We start from the raw sequence: 17,957 nt of genomic DNA on the forward strand, positions 1-17,957 counted from the left end.
ACTGCCATTTCCGACGCTTGTTCTTCTTCACTGTGGTGATCTTGGTTCCTGCGGGACGGTGGATCTGTGCTTGACAATGTCCTCCCTGGTTGATGGTGGTGGGTGGCTACAAGTGGTTTCTCTTGCATAAGAGGCATGCCTTCTTCCTGTTATTCCCTCACAAGTAGTGATGTGGCTTTCTCTCTCTTTATCAGAGGCGGTTGATTCGTCGTCATCAGAGTTTTGTTATTGTCTTTTAGGTTTACCTTTTTGTTTTAGTTTTGTGTTTGTTAGTAAATACAATGATGTTTTTCCGTTTAGGTTATATCATGTCTTTGTTTGTTTCTCCAGATTTCTCTTATAATTTCAGAGGTGGTCTCTCTACCTATTGAGTTCTTGTTTTGTGTCTGTGGTAGCTTGTGTTCTACAATGTCGTGACTCTTAATCGATCGTTATTTCTATTGATTATAGGGCTTTGATAAAAAGAGCGCTATGTGAGCTGTTAATAGATCGTTGTTTCTCTTCACCTTTAATTTTAGAAAAAAAAAAAGAAAGAATGGTCATTCTAAGTTTTTTATTTTTATTTTTTTCTATAATTACCCTTTAATATTATAATATAATTAAAATTTATTATATGGTAGTTATATATTATATTATAATGTAATATATAATAAAAAATATTATAACATAATATAGTTATAATAATATAATAATTAATTTATAATATAGTTATAAATTATAATATATTTATTTAATATTTTATAATAATATATAATATATTGTAACGTAATTATATCTTATAATATAATATATAATAATATTATAATATAATATATATAATGATAAAATATAATATAATTGTAATATTTTAACAAATAATACCATAATTATACTAATAATTTTAATATTATTATTTTATTATATAATATAATTATTTTTATTATATTAATAATATAATAATAATTAATATAATTAAATATTAATATAATCTTATAATTCTAATATTATTATCTATTATAGTTCATTACACATGATTATTAATTATAATATATTTATTGTATATAATATAATAATTATATATTATATTGTAATTATATATATTATATTATATTATATTATAGTATAATATAATATAGTTGTAATTTTTAATTATATTATAATTGAATTATTATTGTTTATTATATAATCTTATAATATATTTTATAATATTATAATTATATTAATAATTTTAATAATATTATTATATTATATATCATAATTATATAATATATTATATAATAATAAGTTTATTATATTATATTACATTTTATATATCATATTGATAGATAAAATATTAGTGTTATATATAGCATAAGGGTAAGTTTGTCAACATGAAAATATTCATATTCTATTCCAGAGAATTCTTAAAATTACAACCAAATAAATGAATCAACTTTCTTTTTCATTTCATTCCCATTCTTATTACCATTTCTCCACTGTAACTAAACGCACCCTTAGGGTGCGTTCAGTTGCAGTGGGGGAATGGTAATAGGAATGATAATGGAAATGGTAATGGAATAGAATGGAAAGGAAATATCTATTTTTACAAATACAATAGAATGGTATATGAATATTTTCATTTTGACAAAATTGCCCCTCATGTTAATATAAGTAATATCATATATATTAATATAATCATTTAATAGCTAATATTATATATATATATAATTATAAGGATATAGTATAGACAAAATTATCCCTCATATTAATATAACTAATATCATATATATTAATATAATCATTTAATAACTAATATTATATACATAAAATTATAAGGATATAATATATATAATTATAATTATAGTTATATAATTATTTATTATTATAATACAATCATAATATATAATATATAATATAAAATGATATATAATATAATAAAATAATGATATTGTGATTATTTTATATTATAATGTTACTATTATATTATATTATTAGAAATATAGTATAATTGTAAAATATAATAATATAATATAATATAACATATTATACTTATAAGTTATAATATATAATATAGTATATTATCTATTATCTATTATAATATAAATTTATATTAAATTTATATTATAATTATATAAATACTTAATTATAATATTATAAAATGTAATTATAATAATTATTATTAATTACAACATCACAACTATATATTATATTATATTATCTTATGATGATAAATATAATTATTATTATTTACAATATCACAATTATATGGTATATTATATTATATTTATAATGGTAAATATAATTACAATGTATAATACGTAATATAATATATTATTATAATATTAAATATGATATATTATAATATACTTATATAATTATAATATATTATATTACATGTTATAAGATATAAAATTATTATAATATAATATTAATTATATTATAAATATTAATATAATAATTATAATATTCAAGGGTAATGATGGAAAAGAAAATTAAAAGAGCTTGGAATGGGCATTCCTCTTATATGAGGAAGGAATGATGATTCACTCATTTAATGAAAAAGTCATTCCATTTTGAATGGTCATTCTTTTTTCTAAAACCAACTAAACATGAGAATTAGGGCCGGCAATATGGGTCACGACACGACAACACGACTTGAAAATGACACGAATTTCGCAGGTTAGGGTTGAGAAAAAAGAGTTTCGGGTCAAAATTGGGTCGACCTAAAATTGACACGAAAAACACGAGTCAATTTCGAGTTGGACTCGCCTAACTCGAACACGACACGAAATTCGTAAAAAACTAAAAAATACATATATTTTTCATTACATATTTTGATTTTATTATGAACTTGTGATATCATGATAGTTATACTCAAAATCTTATACTATTATTTGCTTAATTTAAATGGATGTTATTGTATTTTAGTGTGTTATGAATTTTAAGTTATTTTTAAAATGTAAAAAACTAAATAAAAATATACAATTTTCGTGTCAATTTCGTGTCACGGGTTATTTCGTGTCGTGTCGTGTCAACTCGTAAAGTAGCTGTGTCGTGTTCGTGTTGCGATTTTAAAAAATTTCGTATTACGAGTCGTGTTCGGGTTGACTGCAAATTTAGAAAGAAACGATCAAAACACGACACGTGACACGAATTACCATCCCTAATGAGAATAAACCTTGATTCTTTTCTATTTCTTTTTATTCCTCCCAACCAAACACACCCTTAATGAAATCCTAGAGTCAAAATCCCAAGTCTTTTTTTTCTTTCTTTTTTTTTTTTTGTTTTTTTTGTTTTTTTTTTTTGTTTTAGTATAACCCCACATCAATTCCAACTGCCAAGAGATTCACGCCCAATCAAATTTTTGAAATGACCAAAATACCCTAATTTTGTTTGTACTGGAGAGGTAGTAGGTGTAGAGCATCATCGTCATTTAGGTTTAAAAACCAATTGTCTTATCTTTTCCTAATAGCATCCACGTCAGCAAGACAAGAACAGTAAGGGAGAGGAAGGGAGATTTTACAGAAAACTGTGGGAAACGGGGACGCCAACAAGGCAGAGAAGGAAAGAAAATCATACAAACCCGAAGAAAACGACGTTTTTAATTGCATTTATTTTGTTCCTCATATTTCTCTTTCGCTTGCCCAAAACCAAACCCATTAAGTTTCTATAATTGAAGAGTTCGTACAAGTCTCTTCTTTAAGAAGAAGAAGAAGAAAAACCCAAATGCTTCTCGTGATGCATGCTCAAGAAGGTACGCCTTTTTTTGCTTTATGATGGCTTGTAATGTTTCTGAAGAAAATCCCAAATCCTTTTCTCTGTTTCTTGATCCTTTTACAATTTTTATATTTTTTATTTTAATTTTGATGTGAAGTTTTCTTAATAATGTTAAATGGGTTTGCTTTTTTTTTTTTTTTTTGCTCGAAGTGCATTACAAAAATTGAAATATTTTGTTTATAAATTTCTTTATATGCTTTGATACGTTCTGGTGGATCTATAGAGATTTTTGCTGTTTCGTAAACTTTGTTGCATTGGAATAATATGGAATGGATATTAATCATATTATTAAAAAAAAAAATTCCTGGATCTTGAAGCAGTGAGTGACTTCTTGATATTAATTTACTGAAGTCTGAGATTTTGTGGATCAAGTTTTAGCCTTGATTGTTTATAGATTGAAAAATATCATTCTTTTCACTTTGTGGCTGAAATGTTATTAACCTATGTTATTTTGATTGATTTTTTTTTTTTAAAGCTTCTTTTTGATTTTGGGTTGATAAATTAGATAGTGTGAGAAACTAGGAGATGGTTCTTGAAATTGAATTTGGCTTTTTGGCCTCAGATTTCTGCTCGGTTGTCAAAGTGGACACTCTTTTAGGCCCTTATGCCAGTGTTAGATGGAAGATGGCGAGCTTGAAAGTTGATGGTTAATTTGGAAGTCGAACAAAGTGGAAGTTAAATCTTATGACTCGGTGGTTCGAACAATTTTATTTCTCGGCAAACAAATAAAGCTCAAAGGAAACTTGATGTAGTGGTGTGAGGGCTCTATAGAGAACCGGATTTTGGTAATCTTGGAGTGGAATATTCTTTGGTAATCCAGATTACAATTCAATGCATATGGGCATTGTCATTTAGGATCAGATATGCGCAGTCGGACTCTATGAAAGTGAAAGCATAACAGAAAGTAGAAGAGCGTCTAAACTTTTAATTCCGCAATCAGGGGAAAAGATGGATTAATTCATTCTTTGGAGGATGTTAACCGTGATACTTATAGAATGATCTTTGGAATCTACATATATGTGTCTTCAAAAGGGAAGTTCGAGATATTGTGGTTTCTATGGTCAACCACACAAAAGAATTTACCTTTTCGCAATTGAATTTGGAGTTACTAATTGGCCTAAATCATTTGGAACTTGGCTGAAGAGTCAGGGACGTAGTCCGGGCTCGTTCTCTTGCTAGGAAAATAAGGCAGAGAACAACTTATTTGGAAAGTAATTGGTGAAAGGTTGTAAAATTGGATACCACTTTCTTTATTCCTCTAGCTTTTCCTTTATATGTAGTGGAATCAACTTTTCTGAGTTGAAGAAAGTTTCATACGTTACGTACTAATAGTTCGAGATGCACAAGTGCCAACTGCACTTTCTGTTGAACCTTCACTAGTGTCCTGCAACAACCTGAATAAGTTTGGAAATTCTTTTAACTAATCTGAATAAGTTTGGAATGCTTTATCTAATCTCCCATCATTATGCTAGTAAAGGCAATATATGTTTTATTTTTATAATGGATCTTATGTAGTCCATTATGCTTTTCTAATCTGACGATCATATGAAAATTCAGTATGTCTGTGAGTACTTTTGCAACTAATTCATTAACACAAGCATGATTTTCAGATTTCTTACTATATAGATCAGCCTTTATTGTCACTAATTTCCGTTGACCGTCAGTGTTTATTTAATAAAAAATATACGCCTTGTGTGCAACAAAGTAACCATTTACATTTTCCTTCTTTGGTTTTTACTTTTAATGTTATTATCACCGGTTAGTCAGAGCTATTTTATGGTAATATCTGCTTTTGCGGACCTTGTTGGATACAGGTGACCATATCTGGTGGAAAAGTTTTAGAAGGTGCATCTGAAAGGAAATACTTGTTAACTTATTGTGTCACCGGGGGAAGGGAATGAATCATAACTCATTATGGAGATGATGGAGGTGAGTGCTGGGAAGTCCCCTTCTGATTGTAAACAACCTTCGGAGCACACGAAATCAGCTAATCATCGTGGCAAAAAAACTGCAGAAAAGGAAATGAAGACGTCTGTTTCTATCAATTATGGTAAGCTTGTGTAGATTATATTATACTCATCATATTCAAGGTATACCAATCCCTAAATACTAGTACTTTTGCTAACCTTATATTGTTTCATATGGCTGTGCTGCTTTATACATGTATTTGATTCCATGTTATGACAATAGTTTGAGATAAGAGCTTAGGGAAGATGGGACGATAAGAGAAAGAAAGGGAGAGGATTTGAAACAAAATGTCCCCATAATTCTTTGTACGTTTTGGCCTAATACCTAAAATTTAATTCACAGGCCAATTCAAATAGTCATAGTTGCCCGTCTGCATTATGATTTTTAAGTTGTGATTACTCTCTCTCTCTCTCTCTCTCTCTCTTCATGACATGTTTATAGATAAAATTATGTTTTGAAGTCTGGAAAGAAAGAAAAGAGAGAAATAGAAGTAATAAGAATAGAGAAGCAGAAGGAGAATTGTAAAATTTGGTGGTGGGAGAGAGAAACTGGAGAGAAAATTTTGATAGCTTAATTCATCAATCGAAGTCTGAAAATGTCTCACATGATCTTCTAGCTTTTCATAGACTGGCAATCCTACGTGGAAGTTGAGAACATAACACTAAAGAAATAAGATGAATCGTTATAAGAGTGGTAAACAATCCTAATTGTATTGATAAGTTCATGAGATAATTTCAAACCCTTTGTTATTATAAAATAAAATATCCCACACTATATTTGTACTGCAATAGTTACGACTTACGACCTCTATAGGTTAATGATATGCTTAATTCTTTTAAAAGATTGAGGTCCAAGTAGAGTTGAGTTGTTCTTCATGCTACCTAGAAAGAAAATAATTAAGGTCATTATTTTTCTTCAAAGCATAATCTGGCTGATATATCATGCAGGTGCAACTGCTTGGCATGAGAACCGAAAAAAGTGGGTTGGAGATAAATCTCAGCACACAAAAAGAAACGAAAAGGATCCGATCATAAGGTATATCGTGACCACAAATTTTATTTTGCTAAAAAAAAGTTGTATTTCTCATGGTTGACTCTTCAGTCGTCGCTACAAAGCATATGAAAAGTTCTCAATTGTTTGTTGACGTGCTATAATATTCAATGGTATCAAAGGATTGGCTAGTTCTGTCTGTTTTGGCTACTGATATGATTCATGGTAATTAATGATAAACTCATTTCTCGCAGCTGGACAACCTCATATGATGATTTACTCTCATCTAATGCGCCTTTTTCTGAGCCAATCCCATTGCCTGTAAGCTCCCTCAATCGATGCAAATTTTACAATTTTACTTGCATACATTTTCAATCTAAAACACACCATATGCCTCTATGTTGTGGGTAGGAGAGTCTTATCAAGATTAGAAAATGGCCCTTGCAGTTTTTTATTTCCCCTCATTTTTTGAATCAGATGTGGGGGAATTTGAATTTAAGGCCTCAATATTAGAGGTCGTTGAGGAATTACCACCAGGCTAAACCTTTGACTGGGAATGGCCCTTAGTTTTATCGCGCAACTTTAGTTTCTATGACATTTCATGTTTGTATCAGATTTTTCAATTTCTTGTTGCACATTTTTTAGTTGTGTAAATTAACTGTTTATGGTCTTTGCAGGAAATGGTGGACTTTTTAGTTGATATTTGGCAAGATGAAGGCCTTTTCGACTTTTTTGACTAAACAGCCGTTGACAGTGTTTCATTAGCGAGATGAAGACGTATCATACATCCTATGGCTGGTTCATTCATCCATTGTCAGTGTTCAAGTAGTAACACAGAGACTGACCAAAGGTGGAGAAATCTTAAAAACCTAATTTCTAATTAGGACCCATATAATCTTCTATAGCTGATCATGACTCATGAAGAACAACCTTAAAGATCCTTGGAGTTTTTCTTTAATTAATTGAAAACTTATTTATATCTTGTAAGTTGTAGAAGTTCACATGGTATAAGGATGCAACTTTTTTTTGCATTTCATTTAGTTTTGATTATGATCATACAAGAATGAAATATCCCGTCTTCTACTTGTTCCTTAAGCATGTGATAATCAAGTTAATTGTTCCAAATTGTCCTGTTGCATTGGCCAATAATATAGTTTGTGACTGTTTGGGCCTTTATATTGTTATCATAGAATGTTCCTGAAATGAAAAGCAGAGACTTTTACTCTAAATAAATATATATATATAACAGAATAATCTTATTGACCTTGGTATTGGGAATACTAAGGTCTTGTTCATTTCATGACTCAAGTCATATTATTATAATGTTTTCTCTCACAAAAATTTAAATTTAAGTTTTTTATTATAGTGTTTCTCTCTTATACACAATTTAAGTAATGACTTGAGTTATGCATAAACTTCTACTTATTACTAGCCGCAAGTTTTATTCGTACTATTGCAGGTGTAAGAAATGGAAGAGTTAAGGGCAAGGCTTTCTAAAGTGAGATCGTGAACCTTTAACTTTGTTCCCTTTTTAATGCAAGGAAATGTTTGTGTAGCCTAGTGGACTATTAATGGGTGTGTTTAGAGGATGAGTTCAAACCATTTTAGTTAGATTCAAACATGGTTTTTTCTCATAAAAAATTTGAATTTACAACTTCTGCTATAATATTTTTTCTCAGAAAATTTGAATTTGCTCTAAAATGTTTTCCTTACCACATTCCATCAAGTGTTTTCCTTACCACATTCCACCCTTGAGATTGGTATGTCATGCAAATCATAATACGTAATACATATTTCTGACTTTAAATTGCGCTGCTTGAGACATTGGAATGGACGAACACGTTGCATAGTTGTTAGTTAAAAGAGTATTTAAAGTAAATTTTAGAACACTGGAAGGGATAATTTAAGGAGGGAGAATTTTAATGAATATCAATTTTGGAATAAAATGCTTTAGAAATAGTTATCCGACTATTTGATGGAATATGAATTCTATAAGAACACTGATTCCCACGTAATTTGTCTAACCAAACATACGAACGACTGGATTTTAGGAATTGTCATTCCATTAAACCAAACATACATTAAGAGAATGGCACAAAGCTAAAGAGGTGAGTTAAGAGAGTCTAGATCCGTTGTTTTGATTTTTTTTTTCTTAGGTATATAAACGACTGGATTTTAAGAATTGTCATTCCATCAAAATCAAACATACCTGAAGAGAATGGCACAAAGCTAAAGAGGTGAGTTAAGGGGAGTCTAAATCAGTTTTTTTTTTTTTTTCCTTAGCTATCCCTAATTTTTAGAAAATTAAAAAATTACATTTTCCCCAATTTTTAAAATCTTTGCAAATATGTCCTTAGAAATTTTCTATACCCATTTTTTTTTTATCCACTTGGATCTTGCCCTCAAGGTCCCAACATATCAGACGTCACTCAAATGGTCCCACTTCGACTATAATCACTCAACGGTCCCAATTCGATCATAACAAGTCGCAGTATCAATTTTGGTCTATTGACCTAACCTTGATGGCAATCCTGACTCGTCGGCCCAATCTCGATAATGCTTCCGACTCATCCACCCAACCTGCCGGCAATCCTAGCCCTTGGCCTTGACCCCAACGACGATCACGAACCCAACCCAAAGGTGATCACAACCCGACCTTTATATCGATTTCAACTCATCAGCTTGACTCCAGTCGCGGCCCTTGGCTATCAAGCTAACCCATAAAGTGATTCAACCCCAACCCCAACACCAATTCTAATCCATTTGTGATCTTAGCTTTAATAGTGACCACAACCTAAGGTTTTTGTTTAAAACAAATTTGAAAACAATAATTTTTCTCTATCATTTAAAAACTTTTTCTTTAAAAGAATGTCACCACACGTATTAAAAAAAATCACTTTTTTGTTTAAAAATAAAAAGTTATTTTAATAAACGATACCAAACGAGCCTGTAGTAATTAAATACTCTTTTTTTCACTTCAAAAACTTTGAAAGAGATATTTTTGGTGGGGCACTCTATAGTAGGAAGCATCAATCTGAACCTTACAATTTAAATCAAATAAGTGTTTGGTTCATAATTTTGAATTACTATTTAACCCTTTTTGCTAAAGTTTTTTCTTTCATAAAAACTTTAATTACTATTTGAATTTTCTATTCAAACCTATAAAAATAAGAATAAAATAAAAAAGCAGCACCTAACGCTTATTAATTGAGTCTAACAATTAGAGATAAAGAAATGTGCGTTTGGAACTCGTTCTGAAATGATTTTATTTTTTGTATGAAAATAGAAATGAAAACGTTTTCAATCTTAAACAAAAATCATTTTTGAAAAGGCGTTTGGTAGTTTTATCAAGAAATTATTTTCAGTATAAAAAACTATTAATGTCTCTCTCTCTCCTCGAGAGAGAGAGAGAGATGAGAAAACGGAAATAAAAAATTAAAAACAACTAAAAGTTGTATTTCATTTCTCTCCCATATTTACACTAAACTAAAAAATCATTTTCATTTCTATTTTTTGTCTTTATTTGTGTCAAACGTTATTTTTTTCTGTTTTTATTTTTTCTTTCTCAAAAAATGTGAAAAATAAAAACAACTTCAAAGTTTCAAACACATCTAACATATTTTGAAACATTTGTGAAGTAAATAGTATATTTATTTATCAGTAAATTATTTAGGTTAGGTAAATAAATTTATTTATAAATAAATATGCTATTTACTTCCCTCATTTTTTAAAATATGTTATGAGTATTTCTAATAGATATTATTTACTTAAAAAAAATTTCTCACAATATGTAGTCCATGGGAAATCGTACAGCTATGATTAATGAACTCCATTGAACTTCATTGACCTATGCTGAGATTCCCACTTAGAAACTCCCAAAAATTTTAATTTTTTTTTTTTTTTTTTTTACCCTCATCCCTATGTTTAGAATGAAAACCTAAAAGTATGTTAAAAAAAAAAAGGAAGGTTTATTAGTTTTGTTAGTCCCTGAACTTTAAATATAGTGGCATTTTAGTTTCATGAACTTTCAATTTTTGATAATTTTGATCCACGACGACGGCAGAAATTGATGAATGATTTTAAAATGTAATATAGATAATCACATTTCATCGCATAACAACGGAACATTTTACATAGTTATTTAAAGTACGTATAAAATGTTATAATGTCTAATAGGTTTTAATAGTAACGAAAAGAAAAATTTACATATAACATGACTCTTTTTGTAAAATTTTATGTAATCATGATGCAGTGAACACATAATTATTTTTATTAAATTTAAGATATTGTTCACTAATTGTACTATCAGGAATCAAAAATATTAAAAATAAAAATTTAAAGAATAATATTTCAAAATTAAAAATTTAGAAACTAAAATTATGATCAAAATTACAAAATTAAGGGTGCGTTTGGAATTAGTTTCAAAATGATTTTGGCTCGGTTCATTTCACTGATTCGAGTTTTACTACAGTAAAAAACTCTCAGAAACAGTCACATCTAACTTTTTAACTATAGTAAAAAACTCACATAAAATTACATCTCAACTCAAATCAGCGGACTAAACACGCCCTTTATTTTCAATAAAAAATAAAAATGAGATTGTTTTAAAAATCATTCTGTTACCGTTTCTAAAATTACATTTGGTTAATTTTTTTTAAAATTATTTAAAATATAAAAAATAAAATTATATTTATTAATTAATATATTATAATATTATTAATAAATATTAAAAAATAAAAATAAAAAAATAAAAATAATTTTTAACTATTTTTTTATTTGTTTATAAAAATTATTCTCATTATTTTTATTTTTAAAATATTTACTAAACAAACATTTCAAAAACAATTCTAAACGGGCACTAAAGAATGCCAATCATCTTAACAAAAAAAAAAAAAATTATAAAATGTGAACAAAAAGAGCAATCCAGTAGGTAAAGGTCCCACGGTACGATCATGAGTTTCACTGACTTTTGCTTCGTCTATCGACAAAACTATCCTTAATGGCGAAGTTCTTCACACGTAATTCCAACCCCACTAAAAAAAAAAACAAAAACAAAAAAAAAAAAAAATTTCCAACCCCACTTTTCAGTTTTGATATTTTTCCTTTTAAAGCAGTTTTTTCTTGCTTTTGCTCGAATATCCGTTTCGCTTTTCGGTTTCTGATTCCCGCTATTTCCTAAACACGTCTCATCTCACAACCACCAAGGCACCAACCCCTCCACTCCAAACTCACTTGCAATTGCGACCCATTTCATCAATCACACCAATCTCCCACCGTTCAGGATAAAAGGACCCCACAAGACCCGATTTCTGATCGTCGACTTTCCGCGAGCTCCATGAAACGAACGGCTATTATCTGCGCAACATATGTAACGCATTATAGATGATAATTCCCGAGTCTTCGTCTTCATTCTCCGTTACATCCCAGAGCTAACAGTCCCTTAGATTCCATCATCGGACCGTTAGGTGCTGCCACCTGTACTTTCTCTCTCTCTCTCTCTCTCTCTCTCTTCCTCACAAATAACTCTCCAATTTTCATCTCTCTCTCTCTCTCAGAATCTTTGAGAAAAATGGAGCGATCTCTATCTCTCTCCTGCTTCCTCTTTCTCTCTCTTCTGCTTCTCTCTCCTCTCTCCTTGGCGAGCTTGACGGACGGCCTCGGTCTCGCCAGGTCAAGCTTCCCGTCCGTGCAGGCCCAGAGCCTCATCAGAGCCCTCAATCTCTTTCCTGACCACGATGTCAACCTCATCGACGGAGCCGATGCCGGAGATTCTCTCTCCTCGGCTGACCCGAACAAGAGGCTCGTCGAGAAGCGCTTCACCATGCCCAACCTCGCCGACTCCGGCGTCTCCGTCGAGGACCTCGGCCACCATGCCGGTTACTACAAGATCGAGCACTCTTATGCCGCAAAGTCAGTGTTTTCCCTTTTTTTTAGTCCATTGATTTGTTTCTCGATTATCCGACTTGCGTCGTTTCGTTTGATTTTCCTGTTCTTAGTAATTTCGCATTGTGAGATTTGAGCAGATGGTCTTAAGGTTTCATGGCGGTCTGGTTTAAGCTGTTTGATTTGTTCGCAATGCAAATTTGACCCTTGTGTCTGTGAAAGACATAGTTAGGATTTGATAACTTATCTGAGGGAATTTTTCAATCAATAAATGGGTTTTGATGTCGCATGCAATAATGGAACACAGTCAGCGAATTATTATCAATTATTGATCAGCTTACTATAAACAGTTGTTACTGTAGTTTGATTGAATCATAGATGTGTATTTTCTGCTGCAATCATAGATTTGTATTATCGTGTATATTTGGCTCCTATTTTGTTTTGCTTATAACCATTGCAATTATTAACTAGATTATGTTCAATCGTACTACTTTTGTAGTTTGAACTGAATCTCTTGTTCATTTCAATAGTACTTTGGTTTTCAGGTGTTTCATTTTATTTGCTTTCCGACTTTAAGTGATTAATTTACTATTTAGATAATGAGGGATATTTTTCATGCTACTGTTTATGATGTTTAATCTGCTTTCACGCTGAGCTTGTCAATCATTTTTTGGGTTTCGTGGTTAAAATTGGTGACTCATGTGAGAATTTTCTACTCGAAATGGATATTACTGTTGTATTTGAAATTAGATATGATAATTTGATTGAACAACGTGTATGAGGAACATTATTTATCGTTGGCTCAAATTTTCGATAGCTTCTGGGTTTTTTCTGTTATGCTTATTGGTGCGTTCGTTGTACCATAGGATGTTCTATCTTTTCTTTGAGTCACGCGGCAGTAAGAAGGACCCTGTTGTCATCTGGCTGACTGGAGGTCCAGGGTGCAGCAGTGAGTTGGCTGTGTTCTATGAAAATGGTCCTTTCAGTATTGCAGACAACTTGTCTCTTGTTTGGAATCAATATGGCTGGGATCAGGTTTTTCCTTTTCTTTTCTTGATCTTCTCCCTTTATGTTATGGTTGGATTGGATTATCTTAAGCTAACATGAGTACTTAAAGGAAAATTGTGCAGTTAATCGATCTTACTTTGTTGGAGTTGTACTTTCCATATTGATTTTTTTAGTAGTGCCTTTCTTCTTCCTCTATCGGTTTCCAAGAATCTTCCTTTTTGTTTCATTTTTCAGGCGTCTAATCTTCTGTATGTTGACCAACCTACTGGGACCGGTTTTAGTTACAGTTCGGACAAACGTGACATTCGTCACAATGAATATGGTGTCAGTAATGACCTGTATGACTTTTTACAGGTGTATTTCTGAGGTCTTTCTACTTATTTTAAAAATAATGTTCATATTTCCCCAATTTTCCTACCATATAACTAGTCACTAGTTGTTGAGTTCTTACACTGAACTGGATTGTGTGAATGGGGAAAAAATAAACCTTTCCATTCCTCCACTTTGAGATTTGAGAGAGAAAACCATTGTTTTAATGATTAACATGTGTTGGTGTAACCACCATAATATTGATAGCCTTAGAATGTTGTTTCTATATTTCAGGCATTCTTCGCAGAGCATCCTAATTTAGCGAAAAATGACTTCTATATAACTGGGGAATCATATGCCGGGCACTACATACCTGCTTTTGCTGCTCGAGTTCACCGAGGAAACAAAGCTAAAGAAGGAATTCATATAAATTTGAAGGTCTAACATATATATCAGTATTTGCGGTTAAAATTGATCGATTTAGTCGGGTTTTCAAAAACTAATCTTTAATACATGAAAAACAATTGGACAGGGATTTGCCATTGGAAATGGGCTTACAGATCCTGCGATTCAGTATAAAGCTTATACGGATTACGCATTGGACATGGGCATAATAACAAAGACTGATTATGAACGTATCAACAAGGTGGTTGGTCCTTGTGAAGTGGCAATAAAGCTTTGTGGTAGGCAACATGAACAATCGACAATCGTCTTTCCTTTTGGGTTTGCTGGCCTTTAATTATATTATTATTTTCCTTGAAATTCTTCCTACACCTATCCATTAAAATTTCATGTCATCATGTTAAAGGCCTGTATTTATTTTTTAATTTTTAAATTTTTTTTTTTTGTAATTTGGTTGTTATAATATGTGCATGCGTCTTTCAGGCACTGATGGTACGGTTTCTTGTATGGCTTCTTATTTTGTTTGCAATATCATTTTTAGCAGCATCATAGCACGTGCTGGGAATATAAACGTAAGAGACCCATTTCCTCTCTATTCTACTTTTATATATCGCTTATAAGTTGTTAGTAATTTTGTCTCAGACACAACAGGAGTTTTGTCATCTCAATTTCGAGTTTAGAGAAAGTCTTGACCCTAAGATCTCAAAGGAACAATTTTTTTAATATTCCTTTTTTTTAGCATTGGAAAAAAAAAATACAACTCTTGAATTTCGATAAGTAACGACATTCTTTTTTGGTGCGCAGTACTATGACATCAGGAAGCAATGTGTGGGAAGCCTTTGCTATGACTTCTCAAATTTGGAGAAATTCTTGAACCAGAAATCTGTAAGGGCCTCTCTTGGAGTTGGGGACATAGAGTTTGTGTCATGTAGCCATACGGTTTATCAGGCCATGCTGTTGGACTGGATGAGGAATCTCGAAGTGGGTATTCCTACTCTTCTTGAAGATGGAGTGAAGTTGCTTGTGTATGCTGGCGAATACGATCTGATCTGCAACTGGCTTGGTAAGCTTTTAGGCTCAAGTATCTCATAGTTATGGGACATATTGTTCAAACCATCGTCAGGAAATTTTCTCCTCATGAATGTGATATTTACCTACAGATATAAATTGATATGATCAGGGAATTCAAGATGGGTTCATGCGATGGAATGGTCTGGTCAGAAAGAATTTGTGGCTTCTCCTGAAGTTCCTTTCCTGGTTGACGATTCAGAAGCAGGAGTTCTGAAAAGCCACGGACCCCTCAGTTTCCTCAAGGTATCCTTCTCTTGCGCACGCACAAACACGTGGACATACTTTACTTTCTCTTACCAATACTCAACGCTGACATAGTTGTATGGGATATGAAAAAACTAACAGGTCCACAACGCCGGTCACATGGTTCCAATGGACCAGCCCAAGGCTGCATTAGAGATGCTGAAAAGGTGGACTCAGGGTACTCTTTCTGAAACCGTCGCCGAACCAGAAAAATTGGTTGCTCAGATGTGATCTCCCCGCTGTTTCTCGTGCCGATGTATGGTTTTCACTGTTTCTCAATGTTGTAAATATCGCGCCTATGTTTTCAGGCCCTTCTGGGAGATAACGGTTACTAGACCATGTTTTATAAAAGTTTCCACAGTGAACTATTGACTGCATACATGGGAATCCATACTTTGTTTTATAAATATCCTGTCTGGTTACGTCCAAACGTGTACAAAAACAAGCGGTCAATTGTAGTACAATTTGAACAGTCGATCTCACGAGGAAGTGTTAAATTGAACAAGAAATGATTAGCAAATAAAAAGCGTTAGGAAAGTAAGCAATCAAACAAAGAAAATGAATGAGTGTTTTTGATGATATTTAGAACAATTTAAAATGGAGAAAATTTAATAAATAAAAGTGGTAAGGTTTTGAGAATCCTCCATATGCTTTGTTCACCTATTTGGATTTTGATTCATAAATTGACTCAATTGAAAGTTTCACATCCTAAACAAACAATCAGAAAATAAATATTTGAAGAACATATGAATTAAAAATGTATTCGAGTAAATAAAATTCTAACGTTTAGAATTAGGAAAAATTATCTTATGAGAAATCTAAGAGTGACAATATACCGTTGGCAATAATGCAGTAAAAGACTACTCATAAAACAATACATATCAATATAATATAATGCAACAATCACATAAAAAGAGCTTGACTAGATTTATATGAAAGTTGACAATAAAATATATTGATAAGAGGAAGAAATATGATAAAAGAAAATTATTTACTCAAATGTATAAAACTTACAAACCATTGGAGAATCAAAAATCTAAATAAGTTCACTACACATATAAGATCATCTCTAGCCTCACCTAAATACTCTACCCTAGCTTGCACATAATTCTCATAAAATTCTAAAAAGAAAGTATGAGAATAAGAACAAGAAAATAAGAGAAAATGTATGAGAATTTAGGCTCTAAAAATCAACCCCTAATCACCTTGACAATGACCTTATTTATAGAGTTTTTTAAAATGCTAAGAAAAACTAGGAAAAACGGATCCATAATTACAAGGCTTAATCGGGGGAGATAGGCTGATAATGGGTGAGTAAAAAAAACATCACAAACGCTCATGGCCGAGGGAGCAGCTGGGCCCCTCTGGGACGCGTGGCGAGACCTGGCTGGAGGGAAGCTGGAACGCGGGACCCACGCGGAAGAAAGAGGAAATCCGGGTGACGCGCGCGTGGAGGAGACTCACCCGGGGAGAGGATCCGCGCGTGCCAAACGCGCGTATCCGTGGGGACAGCTGGGTCCCACAGACTGCGGTGCGGCAGTGGTCGACACGTGGCGCTGGGTTGGCTCGCGGCTTCTTGGCTCGGCTCGCGGCTTCTCGGCTGATGGGCTTTGGGCCGAATTGGGCTTTTCTTGAGCTCAACTTTTGGGTTTTGCTTGGTAAACTAGCCCAAATCCAATTGTTTTCTTCAAAAACCTGAAAAATAAAATAAATCTAATTAAAATTAAATCCTCTAGATTTAGGAATATTTGAAATTAAAATCACAAATTTGATAAAATAATTTGACAATTATGAATATTAAAAGTGCAAATTCGTGCACTTATCACAACCCCCAACCAGCTTATTGCTAGTCTCTAGCAATTCAAGCGAAAGAAAAATCATGTCAAGCTGAAAATTCAAATCAAAACCTGCAAAAATCACCTAAGCAATCAAACAAAACATTAGTAAATCATCAGAAAATGCTATCAAAACTACTTCAGTCATAACTCCAGAGTCGTGTGTGTGTGCACCAAACCGTATCCTTCTTACCACATTCCATAACACAAATAGCATCGAAAAACTCACCAAAGTAAAGTCTCAACTCCATTTACCTCACGGGGAACGGAAATATTTTGATGCAAAGGGATTACGCTCATGGAGTTGGAAATGTCACAATTAACGCTCAAGTGAGAGAAGGCAATTTAAGGACAAGCTATTAAACAAACATTGATCAAATGATAGGCAAATCAAATATCTGGAACAATTCATCACTCAAACCGTAAACAAGCTTTCAGGATTTCATTCTGGTTAAGAGGAAGATCTCATAAACAATCAAAGAGCCGAAAATACAGACAAATATACACAAACCC

The 17,957-nt window shown here is 32.0% G+C and overlaps 2 protein-coding genes across 4 annotated transcripts; both read left to right on the forward strand.

Annotated features, from left to right (window-relative positions):
• Positions 1-3,423: 3,423 nt before the first annotated feature.
• Positions 3,424-7,900, forward strand: LOC21400067. 2 transcript variants are annotated; one of them, XM_024170206.1, is made up of 6 exons: positions 3,424-3,712; positions 4,298-4,960; positions 5,550-5,785; positions 6,651-6,738; positions 6,948-7,014; positions 7,371-7,900. In XM_024170206.1, the coding sequence occupies exons 3-6, from the start codon at positions 5,650-5,652 to the stop codon at positions 7,431-7,433; spliced, it is 354 nt and encodes a 117-aa protein (XP_024025974.1). In that variant the 5' UTR covers positions 3,424-3,712; positions 4,298-4,960; positions 5,550-5,649; the 3' UTR covers positions 7,434-7,900. The 2 variants fall into 2 exon arrangements, with proteins under 2 accessions (XP_024025974.1, XP_010103536.1); XM_010105234.2 differs by lacking the exon at positions 4,298-4,960.
• A 4,361-nt stretch (positions 7,901-12,261) lies between these two features.
• On the forward strand, positions 12,262-16,016 carry LOC21400068 (serine carboxypeptidase-like). Of its 2 annotated transcripts, XM_010105235.2 has the most exons (9): positions 12,262-12,603; positions 13,443-13,611; positions 13,819-13,938; positions 14,188-14,331; positions 14,426-14,576; positions 14,779-14,867; positions 15,100-15,358; positions 15,476-15,609; positions 15,712-16,016. In XM_010105235.2, exons 1-9 carry the CDS (start codon positions 12,263-12,265, stop codon positions 15,838-15,840), a joined length of 1,536 nt encoding a protein of 511 aa, XP_010103537.1. In that variant the 5' UTR covers position 12,262; the 3' UTR covers positions 15,841-16,016. The 2 variants fall into 2 exon arrangements, with proteins under 2 accessions (XP_010103537.1, XP_024025947.1); XM_024170179.1 differs by lacking the exon at positions 15,712-16,016 and having other exon boundaries at positions 15,456-15,530.
• The last annotated feature ends 1,941 nt before the right edge of the window (positions 16,017-17,957 follow it).

Source organism: Morus notabilis, unplaced genomic scaffold, assembly GCF_000414095.1.
Source record: "Morus notabilis unplaced genomic scaffold, ASM41409v2 Scaffold413, whole genome shotgun sequence".
Classification (NCBI taxonomy): domain Eukaryota; kingdom Viridiplantae; phylum Streptophyta; class Magnoliopsida; order Rosales; family Moraceae; genus Morus; species Morus notabilis.

Coding starts and splice junctions, on each gene's coding strand:
- LOC21400068 (XM_010105235.2), top strand. CDS start 12,263: ATGGAGCGATCTCTATCTCTCTCCTGCTTCCTCTTTCTCTCTCTTCTG. Junction 12,604..13,442: donor GAGCACTCTTATGCCGCAAA/GTCAGTGTTTTC, acceptor GTTGTACCATAG/GATGTTCTATCTTTTCTTTG. Junction 13,939..14,187: donor ACCTGTATGACTTTTTACAG/GTGTATTTCTGA, acceptor TCTATATTTCAG/GCATTCTTCGCAGAGCATCC.
- LOC21400067 (XM_024170206.1), top strand. CDS start 5,650: ATGGAGATGATGGAGGTGAGTGCTGGGAAGTCCCCTTCTGATTGTAAA. Junction 6,739..6,947: donor GAAAAGGATCCGATCATAAG/GTATATCGTGAC, acceptor CATTTCTCGCAG/CTGGACAACCTCATATGATG. Junction 7,015..7,370: donor CTGAGCCAATCCCATTGCCT/GTAAGCTCCCTC, acceptor TGGTCTTTGCAG/GAAATGGTGGACTTTTTAGT.